This window comes from Chaetodon auriga, chromosome 1 (genome assembly GCF_051107435.1).
Source record: "Chaetodon auriga isolate fChaAug3 chromosome 1, fChaAug3.hap1, whole genome shotgun sequence".
NCBI classification, from domain to species: domain Eukaryota; kingdom Metazoa; phylum Chordata; class Actinopteri; order Chaetodontiformes; family Chaetodontidae; genus Chaetodon; species Chaetodon auriga.
In genome coordinates this window covers 2,293,200-2,320,000 of record NC_135074.1, presented here as the reverse complement: position 1 = coordinate 2,320,000, position 26,801 = coordinate 2,293,200, and the positions used below count along the sequence as shown (strand labels likewise).

General features: G+C 39.9%; 1 protein-coding gene across 2 annotated transcripts in view; it reads right to left on the bottom strand.

Moving 5' to 3' along the window:
• The window catches only part of sh3gl3a (SH3-domain GRB2-like 3a), a 49,488-nt gene that overhangs the window by 6,948 nt on the left and 15,739 nt on the right, over positions 1-26,801 (bottom strand). For both annotated transcript variants that reach the window (XM_076726413.1, XM_076726325.1), the window contains exon 2: positions 1,037-1,105. In XM_076726413.1, the coding sequence (XP_076582528.1) occupies positions 1,037-1,105 (69 nt within the window). The remainder of the gene's footprint in view (positions 1-1,036; positions 1,106-26,801) is intronic.

Sequence of the window (26,801 nt, the reverse complement as noted above, 5' to 3'; positions counted from 1 at the left end):
AGTCATTCAGTCTGTCAGAAGACGGTTGTAGTTACATGCCAGTATTTTTCCATTCCGTGGGATATATGGGAACTGAATATTCAATTCAGTCAGTTAATGATTTGCTAGTCCAAGCTGGAAAGCCCCCCAATCTCCCCATTCTAATTCTTCCTTTTGCAATGGCCTTAGTTTAATCCAGAACAGGCCAAACTAATCTGTGTATGTGGCTTTGAGTTAAGACAACTCAAACTGGGATTTCAGTCTGGGACTAGGCTTAAACCTAGTCTGTGAAGCCTTCGTGCTTTTGATCATCATCTGTGATTTGACAACATCATCTTTCCACACAGTCAAAAACAAAAAAAGATGTGCATCCTGGTCATAGCTCAGTAATGAAATCCTCAAACACCACGAAGCATGACTCGCAGATAAGACTAGACTGTTGTAGCCAGTGGTTTATCCAGTTTTGCTAGTGCTAACATATACAGTAAGCTGCCTATATCCACCAGTTATAGTAGTTCGGTGATTTCGACACATTTGGTTTGCAAAAGTTGACAGCCTGCCTTTCTCTTATTCTGAGTTGCTCTGTGTGCAATGACACAGCTAAAAAAGGGTACACTGATTTGACTGACAAAAGGAGCTTTGACTCGTGGGCTTCTCTACTGATGATTCAAATCACACTGATGTTTAGGAGGCAGCCCAACTGAACACACCGACACAAGACTGATGTCACTCTTCTCATTTCACTCTCAGACTGAAAGAAAATAATGACAAAACAAACACTGATTTCAACTAAAAACCAAACTCCAATAACTGTAATCCTTCGCTCTGTTGGTGACAGTAGAATTCAGAAAATTTGAGAAATCAATGACGATCACCAACACTCCCCCTCTTCACAAGTGTTTAATCAGATGACGATGGGTTCAAAAGGACTTTGACATAAGAAGCTTTTATCTCTTGCATGTACTATAAGAAATCAATTCAGATCTACCAGGTGTAACACGAAACATTCATCATAAGATCATGATTGCTGCTGAGCAGACAGCTGTACTGAACTCACCCTCTCCATCTCCATGAAGTCTTCATCCAGCTTTGTCCCCTCTGCCCCACTGATCTTTTCACTGAGTAGCTGCACAGAGAGAGCAGAGAGAGGATTATGGAGGACTGCAAAATTAAAAAACTATATGATGACGATAATCTGACATGATAAAACTATTAAATTAAAGAGCATATTTCGGCAACCAGATAAAGTGCATTCACATGTAAATAAAGTAGCTGAACAATATCACACTGTTCTCAGGTGTGAGCTGCATCACTTAAGTCACTTAAACCAACAATAAATTCCTTTTCTAACGAAGGTACTTTGAACCTGTGTAGACAACTGATTTTTTATTAGAAATATATGTATATATATTCTAGCCTTACTAGAATGAACCAGAGAAGAGGACAAAACTCAGACAATTGATCGACATGCATAAAAAAGTCCTAAGTCCGTGGACACCATGTAGGTTCAACAAGCATTATTAAGCTACGAGAAACAAAATAACCGGACACTTCTTATGGCATTAAGAGCAGAAGACATCACCAAGGCAGATAATATAGAGATGTATAGACAGTATAAACCCACAAGAGCTGCACAGTTTTTGCAAAATGACAAGTGCACACGCGCACACACTGCAGTACAGTGACCTTGCATGGATTTAAAATGTGTGTCAAACAGAGGAATGAGACTCTGACACCATTCCCTGGCAGATTTAAAGAGGATTAAAATTCTGTGTGCACAAATAGTGGACTAACACTGAAAGATTTATGGCAGTTGGCCAGTTAGGAAGGAAACTTCCATTAGCTCAGTCACTGAGCTCGTGTTTTCCGATGGAATAAACGTCTCTCTCTTGTTTTAGGTGTTACTGTAATTACGTGTTGCAATCATCAATCATATGATGTCAAGAGATAACTTGCATACTTTTTTTTTTATCAACCCTACACTAAGAGTGTAAGCACAGACCATTTGAGATAAACTACACCTCTGACTAAAATCAATAACTCAATGGTCAGCAACAAAGCAACTATGTATCCTTCAAAATATTCTATTAAAATGACATGGTTCATAAAAAATTCATGAGGCTTGCCCTTACAGTTGCATGTTACCATGCCTATGAATGGACGGAAAAACCAGCAAAGAGGATTTTAAGCTTTTCAGATGGCATTTATATTATTCAGGAGTCCAAAGTGGCAGTGCAGGTCACGCTCTCATTATATGAAACAAGACGACAGGGTATTCTCAGTAAACTAGCTGAAAGTAAACTCTATCACGGATGGGGATGATGAGTGCTCCAGCAGACACAGCCCAGCGGAAAGTCATCCAATTAAGAGCTCTGCTAACAGCACAACATTTAACAGAGAGCTACCAAGGGGGAGAATGTGGAGATTGATCCAGAACAGAAACAAGACTGGAGTCATCATGACTGCTGTACAGCAGAGTCAATAGGAACGTTAGGTGTCTTACACAAAATATTAAGATTAATATAACTGAAGTGCAGATCCCCAAAGACTTCAGAAGCAGGGTCTTGGCACAAAGCAAAGATTCACACTGACACAAATGCTGGAATGAGTGTGACACTCTGTGATAGTGCCATCTCCAATTCATAAACATCCATAAATCAGCTTAGAAATCACAGAACTTGCCTCATAAAGATTACATTCACACATAGTAATCCATGTGATGTCTGTACATCCATGGTGACAGTGCAAACACAAATGGCTCGTAACTACTTCAGTGGGCTGTTTAAATGAATGAAAATCACTACTCTCTGTGGCTGAGTTGGGTTGTGAACTCTCTGCTGAATTATTTGCTCATTTTGGCTTGACCTTCCTTTCGTTTTTAATCAGTGAGAGTGACAATGTGTTACCCCTGTTGCAGTGTCATCAGCGCAGTGACCTGGGCCAACAGGAAACCTCATGAGGCAGACAGCCGCAGTACTGCTGCTTTTTTCACAATTGAAAATGAATGTTCACAGTCTTTTACAGCCGATCATAGAGCACATCTAAGTCGGCTTTGTGCAGCTTAAAGGAAGTTCACTCGGTTCCACTTGTTCAGAGTTCATTGAAAGCAACAGAAATAAGCTCATCTCCTCTTCTCAAATCTTTACACTGACTTCCAGATAGTTATAAAATAGATTAAGCATTGCTGCTGGTTTATAAATAACTAACTAAAATGTATTTTCTTTCAGTGAAAATACATTTCTGATATGCTACAAACATGAAGCCAGTAGACCTTTAAGAAGCAGTCAGCTGGTAGAACGTCGAGTCACACAGGTGGAACTGACTTCTTGATGATCTTAAATAATACCCAACCGACTTTCAAATAGAAACTAAAATCTCTCGTTGTCTTGTGCCTGATTGATTAAATTCTCTCCTGCACTTTTACTTTCTTCAACAATTATTGAACACTTCCAAACATATCTACTTAATAAATTTATTATAAATTTTATTAAATTTTTCTCTATTTTGATTAATTTAATTTCCCTTCTTATTTTGTTAAAAAAAATGTTGTAATCATTTCTCTCCATTATAGAAAGCATTATAAATTGTCTATGTCTATGTTTCTAATAAGCAATCCAAACAATACTCATTTTACAATGGGACGAAACAAGAAAGCAGTCAACCCCTCACATTAGAGAGGCTGGAACCAGAAAATGGCCTTAATCACTTATGAAAACATAAATGAATTAATCAATTTAGCACTATTTAACATTCTTCCTCTGAAAAGAAAATACGCAGCCTCTACTACTATTTTATGGTATCCTGATTGGTGATTTCTATTATTTTACTTCTATAGCTAATACTGTGGTCCTGAACAGCAGTGAAGCTCTGTTGACACCTGTGAACGTCTGATGTCATGTGATTCAGTCATATAAATACTGTTGTAACATGTTCCTAGTCAATAAATACAAACCTATCGACACCAGGATTCGAAAATAGGGAGATTTTCTGGCATCCTGCCCTGGCTTGTCCCACCACCCTTACCACTGTCCACATCCCTCTTAGATTTAGATGGCTTTGATATTGGGAAGATTTGCTGAGATGAAAAACTGCATTGAGTTACATGGCGTTTAATTCAATTTCATGTATATAACTCCAAAATACAACAGAAATTGTCTCAGGACACTTTCCATATAAAGCAGGTCAGAACCATACCCTTAATCTACAGAGCCCCAACAATTTCCACATGAGCTAACACTGGGGCAATGCTCCAGGGCCAGATCCATTAGCACGAGCTGCAGCAGCAGGTGGCAGCAAATGACTGGTTCTCGCCCTGCTTTTAATCCACATACTGTACTGACACCCTCTAATCTACATGTTTGAGCTGCAATTATCCTGAGCAGTGAACTGAGAGTGAACACAGGGCTCAACAATCACTCCAAAAGTAAAACTGGTCCAACAGACAGGGGCTTTGACATGAGGGGACTTTCCAGCAAGCTACGATCTTCATCACCATTTTTCTTTTAAGTTACAGATCAAAGAAGATTTTTCATTGTGTAACTGTGTTGACAGATTTGTGTTCCATTTTCCTGCTTTCTGAACACAAGTCTTTACAGATGGGCCCAGGAGAGCAGAGGGGAAGCACACACTCTGCTTATTCCTTCCTTTGTAGAGAGAACACACACACATGCACACACACAAAGCAACACACCTTTGTCTTTTCACTCATACTGGTTAGTCTGAACAAATCCAGTGTACCAACATGTGATATTAAGGCGACTAACTCTGCCCTACAGTAAAAGAAAAACACTGTATTTCCACATAACTGGGACATGAATATTTAGCCTCTGTCTTTTGGCAAATCATGTAGTGATCATGTGATTACTTAAAACCTTTTTACAGAGTTTTTGTTTTAAAACAAGTTAGCTGGCAACGGAGTTTCCAACCAAGTCAGCTTGCAAAAAAAAAAAAAAAGAAAAAAAAAAAGATAGCTATTGGCCAGTGAATGTGTTTACTCTTTCAGTGATAGCTTCAAATGATGTTTGCTCATGCAGATTGCATGACTGACAGGGAAAAATGGAGGTCATTATCCTCTGATGTCACAATCGGGGTGAGAAGCTCAACTGCTGTTATCGAAAGGATAATGTCGCACTATTGTGTTTCAGGTTGCAAGTTGTATAAATGTTGGGAATCAAACAAACAAATCAACATCATTTAACCACTTCCCAGTTAATGAGCAACTGGAAAGACCATTAATAGTGAAAATCTGGAGGGACAATGGGACATATTTCCATGTAAAACAACATATATGATAACCCATTAGCTACCGTTAGCATTCAACCACTTCTAAGCTAACATTAATATTTGTTGGTGTTATAAAGGGAGCAGGTCCTCTTCCATGGGATCCACCATGTTTCTACAGTAGAGTACAATGGACAAACTTAACACTGGCTCCCTTTTGCCTTTTGAGTTTTGTGGCCATCTTGGGTTTTCCTACACACTTGGAGAGGAAGGGTGGGGCAAAGGGTATTCAGTTGATTGCCCATCTCACTGCTAGATGCCACCAAATTCTCCACACTGGTCCTTTAAGTCACAAACCTTAACTGACATTTCTGTGTGATGTCCATACAGATTACGTTCAACACAAAAGTGTGTTCCAAGCACTTTGGCAGTGAGCGTTTTATGTGGCATGAAGACGCTGGCCAGACATGTCTGCTTCGTTACATTATGTTACATTACATTGCAAGTGTGACAACATCCATGGTGTTCCACTTCCAGGCCGATAAAAGACCTGAAGATAACCGTAGGATCTTGCTAGTTATATGCATACTGTAATAATGTACATTAACTCAAGTTAATTAGGTTTAAGTATACAGGTATACAGGTTGGTTTTTTTTTTAGGTTAATTTAGATTACTGCAAGGAGTTTCAGTCAGTGTGAGGCAAACCGACCACCACTGTGGAATGTGGAGGAATCAAGCCTCTCCATGTATTTGGGTACAGAAGTTTCTCCAACCTAGCAATGCTTATTCATGAAGATATACTTAAATCATCACCAAATGGGCCATCAAATTTGAATTTAACAGATTCAGTTTCCCTGACAAAAAAATGAATCACTACACTTCATTTATGGAAAATCACAAATCAAAAAGCAAGAGAAAAACTGTGACTTTGATGGCACAGAGTGCTCCACCCAGAATAACCTGGAGTCCAAAATGCTGAATTCTTTAGCCTTCCTTGTCCCTTAAAACACAACTAACAAGCACAGTACTTCCAGATTTTACACAGCCAATAGTGGAGGTCAATTTTAGAGCTGAAGATACAATGAAAATATCCATGGACTTCTCAGAAAACTGAACTGAACCGACTTGCTACTTCAAAGTAGCACTCTAAGACAACACAATATTAATACAGCTTAATGTCAAACTAAGCCTTGCAGTGCTTAACATATTGTCACAAACTGGCTCAGAGAATGTGACAAGCAGGGAGTCCATGCAAAGGTTAAACATAACACAAGAGTAATTTATTGAACTCAAGTCAGCACAAACCATAAAATAAACCAAGACGATGATGCAGGGTGGATGTTGGCTGAAGGAAACAGAAAGTGAATGAATACATGGGCCAGCTTTTCCATCCTAAAGGCGCAGGTGATCTTTACCAGCTTAATGCCTTCCTATGTAAACCAACTGCCTGGTGAAGTTGGCCAGGAGAGCTTCCAAGACAGTGGGAGGGGCGTCACAGAGCCATGACTACATTATAAATTAAAGGCCAACTTTATATTTAAGATATGTGGTCAAAGATTTGAATTTACTGGCTATTTTTACTACCACACTGAATCACTCCGAACCAATCAAATCATAGGGCCACCACTATGAAGCAGTCTCAGTACTATGCTTGTGATGAAAGCCAGAATGAAATTTGTCAAAGACTTTATGATCCTCAACCAACTTCAGGAGTTGGTCAGTGACATTTTTTTCCCCAAGGATTTAGGATAAAAAGGGTAGCTTGGAGATTGGTTGGTAATTCTCTAACACAGCTGAAGAAGTGACTGAACAGTGGAAACTTTAAAATAGTCAGGGATGGACCTGGATGTGAGAGTAGCTGAAAATAGAGAGCGAGCTAGGGCCTAAGACAAGAAAAATGGAATACTGGAATTTTGTAGGAACTTGTTCAGATGGAAGAATAAGGAGGGACACATATGAGCTACAGTGATAAAAAGGATCTGCAAGGAGATAGGCGCAAATTCAGACAGTATAGGATGGCTGAACAGTTTGGATGGTAAAACAGTCAGTGGAAAACTGGACCTCAGACCATTAATCTTGCTGACAAAAAATTAAGTTTCAGTCATTAGAAGAAGAGGAAGAAATGACAAGAGGAGAGGGATTTACAAGTGTCACAATTATAACAGGTTAATAGTACTTAACAGGAACCTTGAGTGGTGTTTATCACAATTAATCATGCCAGAAAAGTAGGCAGCTCGTGCAACTTTAATAGTCTGTTTCAGGGCAAAATGTGGCTGCAGAGTGCTCATTAAAGATGAGAGAAGATAAATTTTTCTCAGTTATTGTAGTGAGTAGTATAGGTGCACCAAATGTAATAAATTTGTGGTCAAGTCAATCTTATTCAGAGAATTCAGAGACATGCCTTACTCTGGGGACGAGGGAGATTTCTGTGTGGGGCCAGAGACATACTGCACATGGGTAAAAGATTTAGAACTGTTTAACAATCTGTGGCAAATGAGTAAGAAGGATTGTCAGTGTGAATGTTCAAGTCACCAATGACAATGGCCTTATTTAACTTAAGCACAAGAGAGACAGTAACTCAGAGTACTCACTGAGAAAACCCATATTTGAATCAGGACATTGATAAATGACTACACAGCAAATTGGGTTATCACACACAATTCTGAAAGTTCATTCATTCATTTTCTATACCCACGTATCCCTTTCGGGGTTGCAAGGGGGCTGGAGCCTGTCCCAGCTAGCAATGGGCGAGAGGCAGGTTACACCCTGAACCGGTCGCCAGCCGATCGCAGGGCAACATAGACAGACACACAGACAGACAACCATTCACACTCACACTCACACCTACGGACAATTTAGAGCCACCAATTAACCTAATGAGCATGTTTTTGGTCTGTGGGAGGAAGCCAGAGTGCTTCGAGAGAACCCACGCATGCACGGGAAGAACATGCAAACTTCACACAGAAAGGCCCTGCCCGACCCGACCCGGGGATCGAACCAGCGACCTCCTTGCTGTGAGGCACGCGCACTACCTGCTGCGCCACCGTGCCGCCCCAATTCTGAAAGTTAAAATTTCCAAATTGATAAAAGAACTAAAAAGTAATATAGGTGAGATGATTTTTCAAAACAGCTGCAATACTCCCACCATGGCCAGTTAACCTTGGTGCATTCAGATAATTGTAAATGTGTAGGCAGAGCTCCACTAGAGGGGAACACTCCTAAGGTTTAAGTCAGGTTTCAGTCAGGAAAAGGAAATCTAGGTTATGGGATATAATTAGATAATTGAGGATGAGACATTTATTAGACTCAGACCTACAGTTTAAAGGAGAGCAGACAACTGGAATAAGGGTCTTAGCTGGACTGGAATTACTACAGCCGATTGTAATCTCATTATCTGACCAGGCAGTTGACAACACAATATATGGGGTAGCGGATATTAGATCTAGACATAATCCTAACAGGAATGCCAGGGAGATGCAGTTGGGTCGATTCACTGCATGTCAGGAGTTAAAAGCATTACGCCACATTTATCTATATGAAGACAGTGGAAGTGAGGTAAGGTTCTTTTCTACTTTTAACATGTTTTAGTTGATGTTAGAATGTTTCACAGTGATGTAGAACTTGTAGTAGTTAAGTTTGGTTGTGACTATAACCACAGAGGCAGAGGGAAGACACAACGCCATTGTGTGTAGTTAGTGTCGCAGCTAAGTGCTAACCTTAATTTGAGGTAAAAAATCAGCTAAAAGCTAAGAGGGCCTATAGTTGAAGATTACTTGAATGTAAACTAGAGTAAAAGTTTTGTTAAGCTATTGAAGGCATTGTGAGTAATGCGGCCTGTGTTATGTAAATGCCTATGGCAGGTTAACATATTTAAACATGGCGCCAAACAGCGTCAGTGGATGTAAAACGGCCACCCTTTCATGGCAGGCAGTCAGTGAGCACGTCAGCATTTTTAATGTACTGAGTTGAGCTCTGTATTTCCTTACAAAATACAGAAACCGTGTGATGCTCTGATAGTAAATGAAGGCAGTGTGAAAGTAAGTGGGCTTTATCCTGTGAAACAACTGTGCGCACACACACACACACACACACACACACACACACACACACACACACACACACACACACACCTCCAATACTAATTTTGAGTCTGATGTGCAATGTTGCCATGAAGTTGTCTAAAATTAATTTATTTCATTGTGTTTGTCCAATGGAATTACAGGTAGCTTTGATTTATGAAAAATATCATTGCATTTGAGATATTAAAGTAACTGCTGCAGGACTAACATTTTGAAAGACTAGGATTGTGATCAAATAATTAAATATCAGTACTATGGAAAGTGCAGTATGTATAGCATTGTAATTCATACAGCAGGCCCAGAAGTTAGGGCTCGTAACCGGAGGGTCACCAGTTCAAATCCCAGGACTGACAGGTCAAGGACTGCCATTGAGCAAGGCACCTGACTCCCACTGCTCCCCGGGCACAGTAATGTGTGCTGCCCACTGCTCCTGTGCCTGGTATGTGTGTTCACTAACACTGGTGTATAAAAAGGATGGGTTAAATGCAGAGGTTAAATTCACTACTCACTGTTTCAGTTGTGTTTGTGCGATTAATTCTTAATTTAATTTAATTTTCATTTCATTCATTTAACGTGTAATTGTAATTCAATGGACATATATGTATTGTGTTTTTAGATTATGTATGGTTTTATATCAATGGTGGAAACTAGCTGCTTGTTGGAGTTTGGAAGCACTCGTTGGAAATCAATCAACGGTCCTGCATACCACCTGTTTCGAAATTCCACATAATGCAGGAGGCAGCACGGCGTTGCGTTATTGAAAATGAGTGCTTTCAAACTCCGACACTTTGAAAAATAGTCACCTGCACGGAATTTATTGACAGAAAGTAGCTCATAACATGTCTACGGTGGATTTTTATGAAATAAAAACTGCTGATAGAAAGAGCATAATTCAAGCTTTCTGTACAGCTGCAATGTTGGTGAGTTTAACGTCGCTTAATACGATCAGATAAGACTTTTCTGTTCGGATGTATGGGCTATCAATGGTTGGTGTTACAACTCTAGATTAAAGAAATTAAAAATAAAATTTAGAGTTGCTTGCGGCCAGGTGGAATCCATGCTTGACAAGCATTGGACTAATGTTAAATAAAAACAATTTGTTGACCCTACTGAACATTAACTCATTCCATGCCAAAAACGTCTTTCCATGGAATTTTTTTAGTAAGCCCAGCCTGCCAATTATGTGTTTTCATGGATTTATTTTATGGATTATCTTCATATAATTGGTCCTCATTAATGCTCATTATAATATGGTACAATTTGGACAAGCGGGACTTGATCCATGGCGTATGAGCGTATGTATCCACCTAAAATCTCTGCAATCCATATCCAATTCTTCATCCTGACAAAAGGACCGTACAACATTCTTCTCAACAAAACTGAGGAAACAAATCTGGTTGTTGTTGCATGATTCAAACTGTTTGGATTCTCCTGACTTCAGGCCTTCAGGCCTTGTAGGCCTCAAGCCAAACACATTCAGCTGGAAATCAAGAATCCCCACATCCTGATGGTAAACAGTGTGAATTACTGCAACAACCACACACTAAACACTGAAACTAAACAGCTGAGAAAAGGGGATACCTCCAAAAAAGCAACCATATGAAGACTATGTTTCACTCATGGTGGTGCATGAACTTCTGGAACAACAAAAGACATTCTACAGGGACTTGATGTGCCAACAAGAAAATCGCTTCAAAGACTTTGTCCAGATGATTCTGGATTCGTCAAACAAGCGACTGGATGGTTTGACAAGTGCAGGATATAAAAACAAGCCTTCAATTTACTCAGGATGAGGTGGATGGGCTAAAACAAGCACAGGCCCGAACATCTGAACATCTTCAATCCTTTAAGGCTGACCTCACTTCACTGCAGGGGACTGCTCTCAATGTATCTAACAAAATGGATTATATTGAGAATCATTCAAGATGAAACAAAATCATCATAGATGACCTTGATGAATCTCCAAAAATGGACTGAGACTGAAGATAAAATTAGGAGCCTTCTTTCAGAGAAGATGAAGATAGATCACCATCAGATTGAAATTGAACGTGCTCATCGTTCAAAAAAGTTCCACACTGTGGCAGAGTCATTAACACTTCCCACCTGCAAAGCCATTGTAAATGAGATGCTCGGACCTGAACCGGTTAAAGAAATAGCCAAAGTCCCTCTCTCAGATAACGCTATTTCCAGACGTACTGATGACATGTCTGCAGACATCGAAAGTGTGGTTTTGGAAAAGACCCATATCAGTACGAAATTTGCATTGCAACTTGATGAGTCTACTGATATTAGTGGACATGCTCAACTCTTGGCCAATGTGCGTTTTGGAGGACTTGGGTGGAAAAACTGCACTGATGGTGTTGCAGCCATGGCCGGGCGCACCGAAGGCTTTGTATGCAGAGTGAAGGAAAGAAACCCAGATGTGATTGTTATGCATTGCTTTTTTTTACATCGTGAAACCCTTGTAGCCAAGACTTTACCAGCAGACCTAGTTCCTGTAATGGACGATGTTGTGCGCATGGCAAACTTTGTGAAGACACGACCTGTGGTTGTTGGTTAGGGACCCATATAGATCAGCATCATTTGTTGGAAAGGACATGACTTTACAGGAGCAGAACTGAGCACTGAACAAAACAAAGACAAAATCGTGGTTTAAAGCTAAGCTTTGCTGATCTACCTTTGGACAGTTTTTGGTTGGCTTCTGCCAAGGAGTTCCCCATTCTGGCAAACATAGCTATTTTGACATTGCTCCCATTTTCCACGACATATCTGTGTGAGCTGAGCTTCTCAAGCCTGACTGCTATAAAAACTAAGAACAGAGAGAGACTGAGAGCTCTTTGTGTGTGTCTTTCTTCAATGCCTGCCAGGATATCAGCTCTGTGTTCATCCAAACAGGCCCAGGTTTCACACTGAGTAGAAATATGAAAGATCATAAAAGACTTTTTTCTTTGTGTTTATTTGATTCCTATTCAAGATACTTTGACAAGAATGACTTTATATTGTTAATATAGGCTACAGAGTTTCATTTTTTAACATTTTCGGTTGGTGGTGTGCCTTGTGATTTTTTCAGTGAAAAAATGTACCTTGGCTCAAAAAAGGTTGAAAAACACTGATCTAAGACACTGAGTGAGGAAGATTGTGTTCTCAGTACAAAGGAAACTCATGCATACCATTTGAAGTGTGTTGAAGACAATCTAGACTCCAAGTCAGTGTATGGAGTAAATAGCCCATGCCTGTTTAATAAGCTGACATATTTTGACACTACACAGGCATTCCCGCCTGATGTTATGCATGATTTCCTTAAAGGAATTGTACCTTTGGTTTGGAAGTCTGCTTTTTGAAGGCCTTGCACAAAAAAACTGTTAGCAACCAAGAGGTAAATGACATTATAAAGAGATTTTCTTTCAGTCAGAATGATTGCCCTTCCAAAGCCGTTCTGATACCGGAGAAGGTTGCAGTTGATGTAACTATTTCTGGAAAGGCTGTAGAGAAATGGACATTATTCAGGACTCTTCCTTTCCTAATTGGAAACAGGATTGAAGAGAGCAACAAGTTTTGGCAGCTCTATCTTGTGCTCAGACAAATAGGAGACATTATTCTTGCACCAATCATTAGCACTCATTGGATCAGCCCGCTACATGGACTACTAGTTTGTTTTTGACAGATTTCAATAAGCTATTTCCTGGTGCTTTCACACCTAAGTTGCATTTCCTATTGCATTACTCTGGCTCATCCTTGAGTACGGGTCACCTCGGTCCCATTGGTGCATGAGGTTTGAGGCAAAACATTTCTTTTTCAAGAGAGTTGCCAGAATCACCAATAACTTTGTAAACATTTGTCAGACTCTAGCAAAGAGAAATCAGCTTCAGCAGTGTTGGAATTGGCAGACCTTAAGTCTCATCAAAGATGATGCACAACCAGCAGTCAGTGAGTTGTCCCTTCAAGAACTTCCAGTGAACTTGCAGGCTCATTTTAAGAATTTGGAGGTACCCATTGCTGTTGATTTGATTTGATTTGATTGAGATCCCTATTAGCTGCTACACCTGGAAGCAGCTACTCTTCCTGGGGTCCATTAAAAAAGGACATAAAATAATCAAATGCACATAGAATAAAACTAAATTACAAATAATATGAAAAGCTGCATAGTACCCATAATGACAAAATTCTCATCAACTATATATAAAGAATAATTATAAAGAATAAGCAATAATTCAAGAGAATAATTATAGAATACTAATTATAGAAGAACAATAATTATAAACAAGATAAAAAAAAAAAAAAAAAAAAAAATCATAATAATAAAGAAAAAAAATCAGAACAAAACATATTCAATACAACAATAACATACCAATAGCAACAGTAACAACGGTGACAAATAACACTGACAAGTCAGTAATAGGACATGTTAAACTTTAAAGTAACCCTGAACAAACCAAAAGTCAAACAGACTTAAAATAATAATAATCTATGCCTTCTGCCGGTCTGCATTGCTTTTTAAGACATTTTTTAAAAACAATTACTGAATCTATGCTTCTAACATTATCAGGAAGCTTGTTCCACAAAGATATAGCCCTATATAAGACCGTTTTTTGCATTGAGCATGATTTTGCAAGGGGTACAGCAATGAAGCCCTTTGCAACCTGTCTTGTATGATGGTTGTGAACATTGTGAATGTGACAAATTCTAGAAAAGAAACGTGGGCTTATTTAAGGTATAGACTTTGTGAAAAAAAGAGAGAAGATTGCAAGCCAGCCTAATATCCACAGTCAACCACTGGAGCTTGGAGTGCATACTTTTGACATTGGTTCTGAAGGGGCAACCTAAGACCAGGCGTGCAGCTCTGTTTTGCACGAGTTGAAGCTTGTGCGTGTCTTTTAAGAAGCACAAGACCATATAAGAGAGCAGTAGTCAAGATGAGTGAGTACCAGTGCCTGAGTTACAAGTTTCCTAGTGTGATTATTCAAATACCAGGAACATCTTTTAATTACTGAAATGGCTCTGCTCATTTTGAGAACTGTGTTATCAATATGAGTGGTCCAAGATAATTTCTCATCAAAAGTTAATCCTAAAACTTTGACTTTATCAACTTGCTCAAGAGCTGTGTTCTTGATGTATACGGAGAGATGATTATCCCTCCTAAGCGTGGAGTTAGAGCTGAAGGCAATACATTTAGTTTTTGTTATATTAAGAGCAAGTCTATTACTTTCAATCCATTCAGAGACAGAGTCAAGTTCCTTCTGAAGGAGACTATTAAGTACACTGTAACTATCTGTGGCAGCGTGCACAGTGGAATCATCCGCGTACATAGTCATGGTTGCCCTATTCAAAGCCAATGGCAAATCATTAGTAAAAATAGAAAATAATAAAGGACCAAGGCAACTCCCCTGTGGAATTCCACACTCAAGATGTTTAAGAGAGGATAAGTTACCATTAAAATATACACATTGCATTCTAGAATGTAGGTAGCTCTTAACCCAGCCCATAGCATTGATATTAAACCCGTAAGCACAGAGTTTTGCTGGTAAAAGCTTATGATTGATTACATCAAATGCAGCACTGAAATCAATCAAAACAGCACCAATAATTTTTCTATTATCCAAATGACTGAGCCATTCCTCAGTCATCTGTGAAAGTGCCGTAGCTGTCGAGTGGCCTGTTTTATAAGCATGTTGATAAATTGAGTCTAATCTATTAGTGGTAAAATATGTCGATATTTGATCAAATACAATTCTCTCCAGTATCTTACTGAGCACAGGAAGGATGCTGATTGGTCTACAGTTGGACCCATTGAAGGCATTCTTGTTGTTCTTTATGATTGGGATTACTTTGGCCGCTCGCCATGCCTGTGGAAAGATTCCATTCCTAAGACTACAGTTAAAGATGTGACACACAGGTACTGAAATATGTTCAGCCATTATTTTTATCAGTCTGCCATCTATATTATCAAGACCAAACTGTGTGTTGTTTTTTACTGACATCAGAAGTTGCTTAACCTCTTCAACTAATACAGGTTTCAATGTAAATGTGCATTTTTTATCATTAATGATATTATCTGTGATTAAGTAAGTAGAGTTTCTCATATCCCCTGTTGAACCGCTCATCTTACTCCTTAGATTAGACACCTTATCGATGAAAAAAGTGTTAAAGTAGTTAGGAATTTCAGAAGGTTTGGTCAGATGGACACCATCAGCCTCTACAAATGAGGAGGAAATATTTTTACCCCGGCCCAGAGTTTTTTCCCATTATTCTTGTATTCAGATAATTTATTATAAAAATATGCTCTTTTCTTTGATCTATTCATTTTAGTTACATAGTTTCTTAATTTCTTATACTTTATCCAATCCATAGGGTCACTGGATCTTGTAGCTGCCATCTTAGTGTTGTCTCTCTCAGTCATTTTGCTTCTCAATTCATCATCAATCCAGGGAGCAGAGTTGCCTCTCACAGTAAACTTTCTGAGCGGAGCATGTACATTAATTACTTTCAATACCATATCAGTGAAGAGTTCAAGAGCAGCGTCAGTCTCCTGTATGGCACATATCCTATCCCAGCTCAACTCTTGTATATCTTTTACAAAAGCTACCTCATTAAAAGATTTATATATTCTCTGAAATAGAATTTTAGGTCTGGATTTTGGCACTTTAGTTTTCCTCACAGTGGCCACAATATTATGATCGCTTAGCCCTACTGGGATAGAATAGGCCTCGGAGCAGAGTACACTGGCATTGGTATATATATAGTCTATACATGTAGAAGACACAGTCCCTGCGATATTACAGGAAACTCTCGTCTCTGAGTCAGATTACATACATTCACCATAACAAGTAGCCTATTTTTTAGAGTGCAGGCCTTAGATTGCCAATCAATATTTAGGTCTCCTAGAAAGTATGTCTCTTTATCTTCATCCAATACTCTTTGAAGCATGTCACAAATATTATCAACATATTGAACATTAGAACTTGGAGGCCTATAGCAACAACCGACAAGCAATGGTTTAACATTAGGTAAATGCACTTGTAGCCATATGGTTTCTAAAGATGTATATATGAGGTCATATCTTGTTTTGACAGGTATGTGATTTTGTATATAGAAGGCAACACCACCACCTCTGTGATCTCTATCAAGTCTGAATAAACTATAACCCAGAATATCAATCTCAGAGTTCATAACAGATGCATCTAGATGTGTTTCAGAAATTGCCATAATATGTATGTCGTTGTCCTGAAGCAATACAGAAAGATGATCAGTTTTGTTTCTAAGACTGCAAATATTCAAATGTGCAATGCACAGCCCTTTACCCTGTAAGTTTAAAGACATAGTCAGTGTGAGGAGGATGAAAGATGCATGCATGTCATACTGACATCAATTATGACCCTGCCACTTGTCCTTCTCTTCTTGGCCTCACAATGAGGCGGTCATAGCTGATGATGGCATAGTCACCTCTTGCTCTTGCCTCCTTCATAGCAGGAAGCAGCTCGGCCCTCCTCTTCCTCACCCGTTCAGAAAAGTCCTCACTGATGTAAAATGATGTGTTCTTCAGGTGGGCTCTAGCTCTGGCCAGGACAAGCTGTTTATCCTTAAAGCGCAGGAGCTTGATCACCACTGCTCTTGGTTTTTCCCTGTCGCCCCTGAACTTTCCATTTCTATGAGCTCTCTCGATTTCCACCGAGGTCTCAATCTTCAGCTTAGCAGTGAACATTGCTTGCACTTTAGCCTCAGTCTCAGCCCAGGTTTCATCCTCTTTATCAGGGCCCAGTCCATTAATCACAAGATTGTTCCCCCTGCATTGGTTTTCTAGATAATCCATCTGCTCATAGTCATTCTTTGCAGCTTGTTCTGATTTCAGTTCATTCACTTGCTGGTTAATATTCCTAGTCTCAGTTTGTTGGGCTGTAAGATGTTTCTTTAACTCATCGATTTCACTCTGAGAGTAGGTCAGGCTCACCTTAAGCTCTTGTAGCTCTCTCAGACATGAGTCCACCCTCTTATTGGTTGAGTCCATGATCATTTGGGAAAAACTGCGAAATGCAGTCTCCTGCCTCCTCAGTAGATCCTCAAAGTAGTTCTTCTGTTCGTCCAATAGCTGCTTTAGAGTGTCCATTGTCACATACTCAGGATCCTCACCTGCAGTAGCTTTGTTTGAAGACGGATCATCATATGGAGGAGCTTTGTCTGAGCTTCTGTTGCCGTTGCGACCACCAGCCATGATATTATTGCTCTATCCAAATTATCACTCTTTTTAGAATGAAATGCAGCAGACTTTCTTACCAAGATGTTACCCAGAGGTTTGATTGCTGCTGTTTGCAGAGCACACCCAGGTGAGGCCTAGGCCAAACTCAATCCTTGAAATATCTCCAATTTTGGAAACCATCCACAATGTATGAATTCATGGAAGTATGTCTTTCAAATTGCACAACATGTGCCATTCAGAATGTTCATGAATTTCTTATCAGAAATATAAGAAATCATAGAGGTAATCCCTTCACAAACAAACAGTGCCAGGCTTCAGCCACTGGTTGATGAGAAGCTTTGGAAGAGTAAACACATTTTTTGAACTCTGTCAAGTATGCAGCTGGAGATTTCTGCATTCTTGATCTTGTGCACAGAGAAGAGATACCACTGTTTGTGAAGATAACCCTAATTCTGCATATTAGGGCAAACTGGATTCTTGTTGGGAAACTTTTCACAACAGTGGAGTTTAAAAGCCATCTTCATTCATACCACATCAGAGAGACAGACAAGCTGTTGGTGTTCAAGCCTGGAGATGAGGCGGACTTTCATGCTTTGGATGCCTACAATTTGGAGGGTAAAGACCTCATTACAATGATCCATCGCCCTTTCAAGCCAGTTGAATGTTAAGTAAGGCAAGAATGGTAAATGGTAAATAGTGCACTTATAGAGCACCTTTATCCAAAGCGCTTTACAATGTAGTTTACATTCACCCATTCACATACACATTCACTCACCAATGGCAGAAGCAAACATGCAAGGCACCAACTTGCTCATCAGCAGAAGTTAAGGGTTTAGTCAGCTCAAGGACACTTTGACACCAACCCAGGGAGCACCAGAGTCACAAGTCACTTTTAATAATACTGCAAAAGTACCCTAATGTTTTGGTTCTATGTTGTTTGTTTTTGCCACAAATAATGAAACATATGGTCCTACACTTCTACAGATGACTGCAAGAATGAGTGAGCGAATCTTTCAAAAAATGAAAGATAAGATAGACTTTATTTATCCCACAATGGGGGAAATTCATGTTACAGCAGCAACAAGACAGAGTGCAAGAAGTCAAGCGGACAAAAAAATATTGCACAAGTGTTATATATACTACAGTGTTTCCTCTACATTCATTAAGGAGTGGCGGACCGCCATTCCTAAATCCTAGCCGCCGCTCCTTCAAATTTCTTTCTTTCTTTCTTTCTTTCTTTCTTGTCACAAATACACCACCGCCGCATGTCTCCAACTTCACAGCAGAGTCCGACATCAATTACTCACGAGAGCGCGGCCTTGAAAGTGACATCATGTCAAGCACCCAGGCACCAGGTCAGAGAGTCCGAGTGTCGTCTTGGAAAGTAGGGCAGCGACTTACCGGAGAAAATGTAGACTTATTAGTTAAGTTAAACAAACATTTGCAAAATATTGATGGCCAGCAAATACGTAACATATTGGTAGCTTAAGTTAATTGGGCCCTGTACCAACTCGCGCTACGTTTAGACTAAAAGGAAAATGCATATGTTTTCATGCGGTTTGGCCTCTTGTTTACACACAAACAGTTTTTTTCCACAGAAAATGATCATTTTTAAAAACTCTGGCCAAAGTGGAGATTTCTGAAAACGCCGGTTATGTGTTGCATTTTAGGTTCTGAAACATTACAACATGCGACTGAAAATACTTAAAGTCATGTGAGCGACCTATGTTCACACTTGCACCCATAGGTTTGGCATAATTATGATGGCGCTCGATGTATTTATCCGGGTTCATGTAAACGACAACATTTTTGAAAACAATGTTGTGTGCACAATATTATTTTTGAAAATGGAGGGGCTAAAATATCCGTTTTCCAAAATACCCTGCTACCTATAAACGTAGCCTCAGCGTCACTAACGTGAGTAAACTAATTGACAGCATTAAGCTACTATCTACACGCCATGATGTAACTGCTGACTGCATTTTCAGATGAGCTTGTTCAAATATTTCTCTAAGAAGAGAAAGACAGCTGATGAAGATGACGCTAGTCAGGTATCATTAGCCTTTTACTGACTCATAAATGATGATGGTTAGGTAAAAAATTGTGTCCACACTTGTAATCAGATGTGATGTGAGTGTAATTTGTCTAACATTAATGTTTTATGTAATTGTATAAGACAAGTAACATTAGACAGGGAGGAGCAGTGAAGGAGAGCAGAGTACAGCAGGGGGAGAGCCGAGTGAAGGAGCAGGAGAGCAAAGTGATGGTGCAGCCTCTGAGCCTTAGAGCTCTTCTATAAAAAACCCAGAAAAATTAATTGTTCTGAGCCTTGGTGCAAACTTTGCCACTGATTCTACAGCCCCATTAAGAAATTATTATTTATTCTTTTTATTTATTTAATGTTATTGTTTTATTTATTTTTTATTTTTACATTCAGCCTTTAAAAAGCAATTTTCAACTAGCCATTCAATAGATAGGTTGTAAAAATAAAATCTGCAGTCAAGTGTCATTTGTTTACGCTGCCATGGCTCCCCGGAGAGCCTGTCCCCGCTCTATAATTTACAATATATACAATACATACACACTTAGGTAATTTAAAAATGACAATTGGACACGAAAACAGAGGAAAAATGTGAGATGTGATCAGTCAAGTTCATGTCTGCTTTGGATCAGCTGAAACTGTAAGTTGAGTCTACATCTAATGTGTTTCAGACTGTCTTTGAGATGATGATATTATCATGCTATTACCTTGTTGGCTTGAACTAAATTAGTTTTTCCCACTCTACTTTTTACAGTGGGGAAAAAAGCCCCTGTGGTCCAGACAGCCTCGACAACAGAAGCAGTCCTACCAATGAACTGCAAAGTTAGGTTTCTTCCAGCAGTCGTCACTGCACTGGCAAATAAGGACGCAGCTCTACGGTCACATGCAAAAAACAGACTAAAAAACATGCTTACTCAAGCACTGTTTGACCATTTGAGCCAAGAGGCTGGCATGTCAATACTGTAATTGCTACACCTGACTTATTAATTTAATTGAATTGAATTATTTCAAATGATATCTATTGCTGTATATCCATCTTATCTGTCTATCCATTTATCTTATATCTGTCTCTCTATATTTATATAATCCAATAATTAATATATGTCTCCATCTATCTCTAGATTTTGTTTATCTTATGCATCTATCCAATTATCTATCAGTGGTTCTCAAATGTTTTCAATTTCAAGGAACCCCACGGGTCCATCAGAGTCCATTTGTATACATACGGGTCCATTTGTATACTCTCACAGTTGCATACCTTAAAGGTCAATTTACAATCCCCTTAAGGAACCCTGAGGGTCCGTGGACAGGTCTCTGTGTTTAATCATTCCGCTCATCCAGTGAAAATAACTGCTTGTTATGTTTATAACATTATTTTATTCATCATTGATAACTTAATCAGCCCTAGAACTGATACAGCAGTAGCTGACTAATCAGTGCACTGCAAACAGAAGTGCTACTGCATACTGAAGTGTAACTGTGAGTGACCTCACTGTCGAAGGAATTCAACATGCCTTTGTATGTGTCTTTTTTTTTTTTTGCAGGTATCCAAAACACATGCAATATGTGGAGCTGCTTAAATCTGTCCTGTTCAGCTTCCCTTACTTCAAGTATTAGTTCACTGTCTGACAAAAAAGGGATTGCTAAACGATATATGTATCATAAAGATTATTGGCATTGTTGCAAGCTTGAAAGTACAGTAGGATGTTATTGTGTTGGGGTCAATGTTTTGCTAAAAGCGGCACTATGTAACTTTTTTAATGAATAAAATGACATTTTGTCCAATTTGTATGGTAGAGTATTTTAATACAATTTAACTTATACAATCTGTATGGTAGAATATGTTAATACAATATACCTTATACAATCGGGGTGGTTGTATTTGGTTTCCCTGCTCTTCTATTGAGACTTTTAGATCTTGTCAAAGGTCATGTCTCACCTATAGACACAGGATCTGGCTCAAATTATGACCTGATGGTCAAGATTCAATTAATCCCTTGAGCAAGCAGGCAGACTCTATTAGCTCAATGGTAAAAATGTCAGCACTTGTGGAAAACCAGGTTCAAATCTGTGGCAGAATAGGAAAGTTGCATTGTGTTGCTTTAAATGATCACTGTTCTGAATTAGCTACCTTTCCACATTAAATTTACCTTATATTTATCTTATGTAACAATTGACATTGACCAGTGCTTGAACAAGTCAAAGGTAAATATTAATTTGGAAATTCTTCTTCTTTCTTGCATTTCACACAGCACTTTGAAAAAAATTGAACAGCAACCCCCAAATGCAATGATTGGTCAGAGTTTTCACAGAACCATATGAGAATGGAATACTGATAAGTTTCTATGCCTGGTTGATCTCTCTTAACATTTTAGAGTGCTATTACCTTAATAATAGCATTTTAACCTAAACAAAATAATGTGTAAAATTGTCACAAAGGAATCTCTTTTTTTAGGATGCCTTGCATGAGGCCTTGAGGAACAAGTTTAAAAAAGAAGGAAAGACACTCGTGAACGTGGAAGAGATTGACAAAATGAGGCAGAAATACTCATTGCCAAACACTGGCAGAAGATCAATTGATGATGACCAGCCTTATGTACTTCTCAAGAAAAACAAGGCAAGTTTATTCTACTAAATGTGTGGCTAATGTTTGAATAAATGTCGGCCAACATGAAGTTTACTTTTTGAAAGGACAGATTACAGTTTAGCTAATGGCTCTTTACTCTCCTGGGGTATTCATAATAATAAAGACGTTGACATTCATTGGCTAGTGTTGTAGCTCAGTTCCTGTTTTGTATGTTTATGCCTCAGCAAGCTGATGCAATGGATGATGGGGAGGACAGACGAAGTATTGGTAATCACATTGCAGCAATGTAGCAGGAGTGCAAAAAGATGAGGCCCAATTTTGACATTATTCATCAACTTCTCCAGAAAATACAGAAATACAGAACACCTTTCATTCAAGAACACACTACTGCAGAGGTCTTGGAAGAATTCCCCTGTCTGTCTCACCTATTCTTGGTGAGTGCTTTGTGCGTGTATCATACAATACTGTGGTTCAAACTTATTTGTAATGGGATGCAGTGCAGATATTGATATTTAACAAGGATTCGGTAGTTCTATTTTAGCTGTTTGAAGAGGCATCAGCACATCATAAGGTTGACATCGACAAGCTGATAATCAGAGAATTCAACAAGTTGTCCAGCCAGCTAGTGTCCATGAAAGCAACCTAAAGAAGCTTTGCCTACAGTTTGTCAACGATAGTCAAACTGATCCCGAAAGAAATGGTGAGCCACACAATGTCTTTATAGCCTTAAGAGCTTATAATCAAATAGACAATATTGCTCAAAGACCTTTTCCAAGGTACTGAGTAACACTTCTTCTTCAGTCCTCTTTCCACTACTATCTTTTTGTTTGTTTGTTAACCACTTGAACCCTAGCATCCCTATTCAAGGGTGAACATTCCTCGAAAATAGCTGACCTACAAGCTTTGTGTTGTTAGCTTGTAGATCAGCTATTTTTGGAAGAGATGTACAGTCGGTGTAGAGCATACATGAGCAACTGGCAGCCCCCACCTTCACTTAATGCAGCCCCCAGAATACTGATATATTATTGATTTCAGCTGTTCCAATTCCAAACATGCAAACATGGCCCGCATTCATTACTTCAGTCTATATATAAATAGTTTTATGACTAGTATTAAAATGTTATTGTCTTTCTTATGTCCAATGTATTTGTATTTAAGTTCATAAAGTTGACATGAGTATAACTAAATGCATATGAAATTAAATAAAAATGTTTCTTTTCAGGATTACAATTTAAAAACAGCTAAAATAGCTATTTTAGGAACCAGAAACAGCTCCCCAATAAACCATTCTGTGATGGTTCTTTGAGGCACCTTTAATGGTTCTTTATCAAAACTATTAAAATAAATGGTTCTTTAAAGAACCTTTGTGTAAAAGGTTCTTTCTGGAACCAAATACGGTTCTTCTATGGAATCACTCTGAAGAACCATTTTCAGTTCCTGCTGGAACCTTTATTTTTCTGTGTGTTGTAGGCACAGGCTGCTACAGTTACATGAATGCATCGCTTTGGCACAACAGTTATCCATGCTTAGATATATTAAAAGAGTAAGAACTGAGTCGCCAGAGTCTTTGACTGCCTGCGTGTCACCAAAACCATCAACACACGCTAGCAAAAAACAAGCTACTGTCTGCTCCATGGAAGACGTGAGTTCTGTTGGCGGGACAGAAGGGACTATTACTGAAGGACAGAGTCACCAGTTTGACCCAGCTGAAAGTCTGCTGAGTTTTCAGAGATGTATGTCCACTCCGACTCCCATCTCTTCTTCATTGACCTCACCCAGCCCACCTGCAGCTGCCTCTTTGACTCCCTTGGACCTGTCAGCTACCGATGAACCAGCAACACAGCCCAAAATCAAGCAGTACCTCCTCTCAGTTTTTGGACACAAGGCGAGGAGCTTCTCCTGACATTGGTGTGAGAAGTACATATTTTCACAGTACAGCATTACTAAAGATGCAATATTTTGCAAGATGTGTCGAGACTTCGGTGAGAGAGGCTGGGAAGAGAAATTCAGACGACATGGATATAGGGATTGGAAACACATGAACAGGGCTTGTTAGAAACATGAAAACAGCAGAGCTCATCAGATAGCTGTGGAGAAATACAGTACAGTGTTTCCCACCAATTAAAGAGACTGTGGCGGCCCTCCACAGTCTCGTTTGGGCCCGCCACAGTCTCGTCCCCACCCCACCCCCCCACCCCCCCGCTTTCCACCCTCCTCCCCACCTAAAAAATAATAATAATAACCAGATCCGTCAGTCAGCCGATTACACAGCTGTAGCCTACTCTACTCTATAGCCCGCGAGCGAGAGCGCGCGCGTGAACACACACGCACGCGCCAACAGGTCGCGTTCATAGACGGTCCTACTGTCTGCTGCATTTGGCGCGATCCGGCGACACCGCATCCATACAGTCGATGATCCATACATGACAGCAGGCCGGGACGGCATTTCAAGATTGTGTGAGTGCTTGGTTTACGCTTCTGCGTCGCGGCGACGGCGTACCTACGGCGTACACCCTACGCCGTTACTGAGCATTCATAGTTCTGCGTCGAGGGAACGCGTTGCTCCGCAATTCACCTCCAAGCCGCTAGGGGGGTGTTGCTGTGTCTTTGTATGGTTTCGCGGGGCTCTTGCTGCCGCGAAGAGGAGTTGTAGAGGTGGTCGTACTTGCGTACCTCCTTGATAATTCTTTCTTCGGCTTGGTCCAGTTTTTCTTGTAGCTCTCACCACAGAAACTTTGAAAATGGCGGTGTTGTTGTGCTGCGACCATAGGGCTGCGACTGAACCGAAAATTACGTTCTGAACGGACCAATCACAGTCCTCGACGTTCACGTCAGGATTTTTTGGAGGTGCGCGTCAGGCTACGGCGTAGGGTCCGCGTAGGGGTCTGCGTCGACGGCGTAGGTACGGCGTTGACGCGACGCAGAAGCGTAAACTACTAATAATAAAAGTGGCAGGTATCAAGTTCGATAACGGAGCAGTGTCGGCCATGTTGCTGATCTCATTGCACCAGTCAACTTCTAAACAGAGTCTAACTTTCCGCTATCCCTGGTGCTGATTTCCCGGTAGCTAGCTACTTGTCCGCTATTTCTCCCTCTCCCGCTATTTCTCTCTCTCATCCCTCTGTCGTTTGTGCTCTCTCTCTCTACCCGTTTATAAAAATTAACATGAAATTAATTATTTAATATCTCTCGTCGGCGAGAAAGAAAAAGAAAAGAGGGATCCGACAGCACTGAGTCAGTGACTCTGCCACAGCCATCGGTGAAGAGGGGTGAGGTTATGGCTTAAAAACTGTAGCGGAGCCGGCGGGGGGGCAGAGGGTGCGGCTGCCCCGGGCCCACGGTTATGAGGGGGCCCATCGCAAGGCTGATGCCGAAAAAACAAAAAGGGAAAGTCGGTCTCTTACTGCTGTATTTGTAAAGATATAAGTGTAAAAAAAAAAACGGGGAGAAAACAGTCTGAATCAGAGCGTTTCTGAAGATTAAGAGGACATGCCACCTCTCTTGCACTGTCTCTCTCTCTCTCTCTCTCTCTCTTGTATATTCTTAAGGATGATACCAACCTGTTATGTTCATATACAGCAATTTATATTACATTCAGTGGTCTCAAAATGCCCTAAAGAGATACATCAGGCTTGAAAACGTACACACACACCCAACCCCGAGGGTCAGAGACCCTCCCACCACAGTCTCCTAAAATCCTGTGGGAAACACTGCAGTAACTACGAAGAATGAGACAAGTCTGATCGTGGCACAATCATTCATCAACTTGTCAACACAGAGGGCCAACAAGTTGAAAAAATAGAAAAAAACTCAAGGCATTTTCACCATCTGAGACCTTTAACAGAATACAAGATATTCAAGTCATTGGCCACAACTAGGGTCTGTGTGCAGACTGCCCTTAATGAAGGGGCTCTTATATAAGGGTTGTCCCCTCGAATCTTTTCTGAAGCCTCCCTGCACCCACAACAGAACAAGAGCTCTGTTCCTTGTCCTGTCCAAAATGTACTATTTATTTAAGTCTTCATTTATTTCATAAATTCTAAACAAAATTACATCATGGCAGCCATTTTCCATGGAGGAAGAAAAAAGAATATACAGTACTTAGAAACTAATTATGTAGGTTAAGTTCTTCTTAAATATTATATTATAAAAATATAACTGCTACTGTCTACATAAGGAAAAGTATTTTGGCATGAAAACCCACAGTTTTTAAATGAACCAAATATGCCAAACCAAATACCTTGAAAATCACAAGAATATTCAGCAAGCTATGATGATTTAAATTGTGCCTCAACAGACTTACATGCATTAGGAGTGATTCTGCTCCCTGAGGATCACGGAAATTGATGTTGGATGTACCAATTACAATGGCAACGTGCCATCGATTGACCTCACAGCCCCTCAGTCTCACACACATACATTTCAACTTCTGCTGGAATTTCATTCATGGCACAAACTGTTGTGAGCTGTTCATCAGAGGCAGACAGCAGAGCAGGGCAGGCAGGGAAAACACTGGAGACAAACGAGGATCAGGGCGTAGCAGGCAAACCAAGGAGTGTTTTTATCATAGCATATGCGACATATGTATGGTTTATTAGAGGACTATTCCAGTAAAAGTAAAGGCAGGAGATTAGAGGCTGCAATTTACTGCACACATACCCATGGAGTTGCCTGGAGCCTGGAGGATTAAATAAATCCTTATA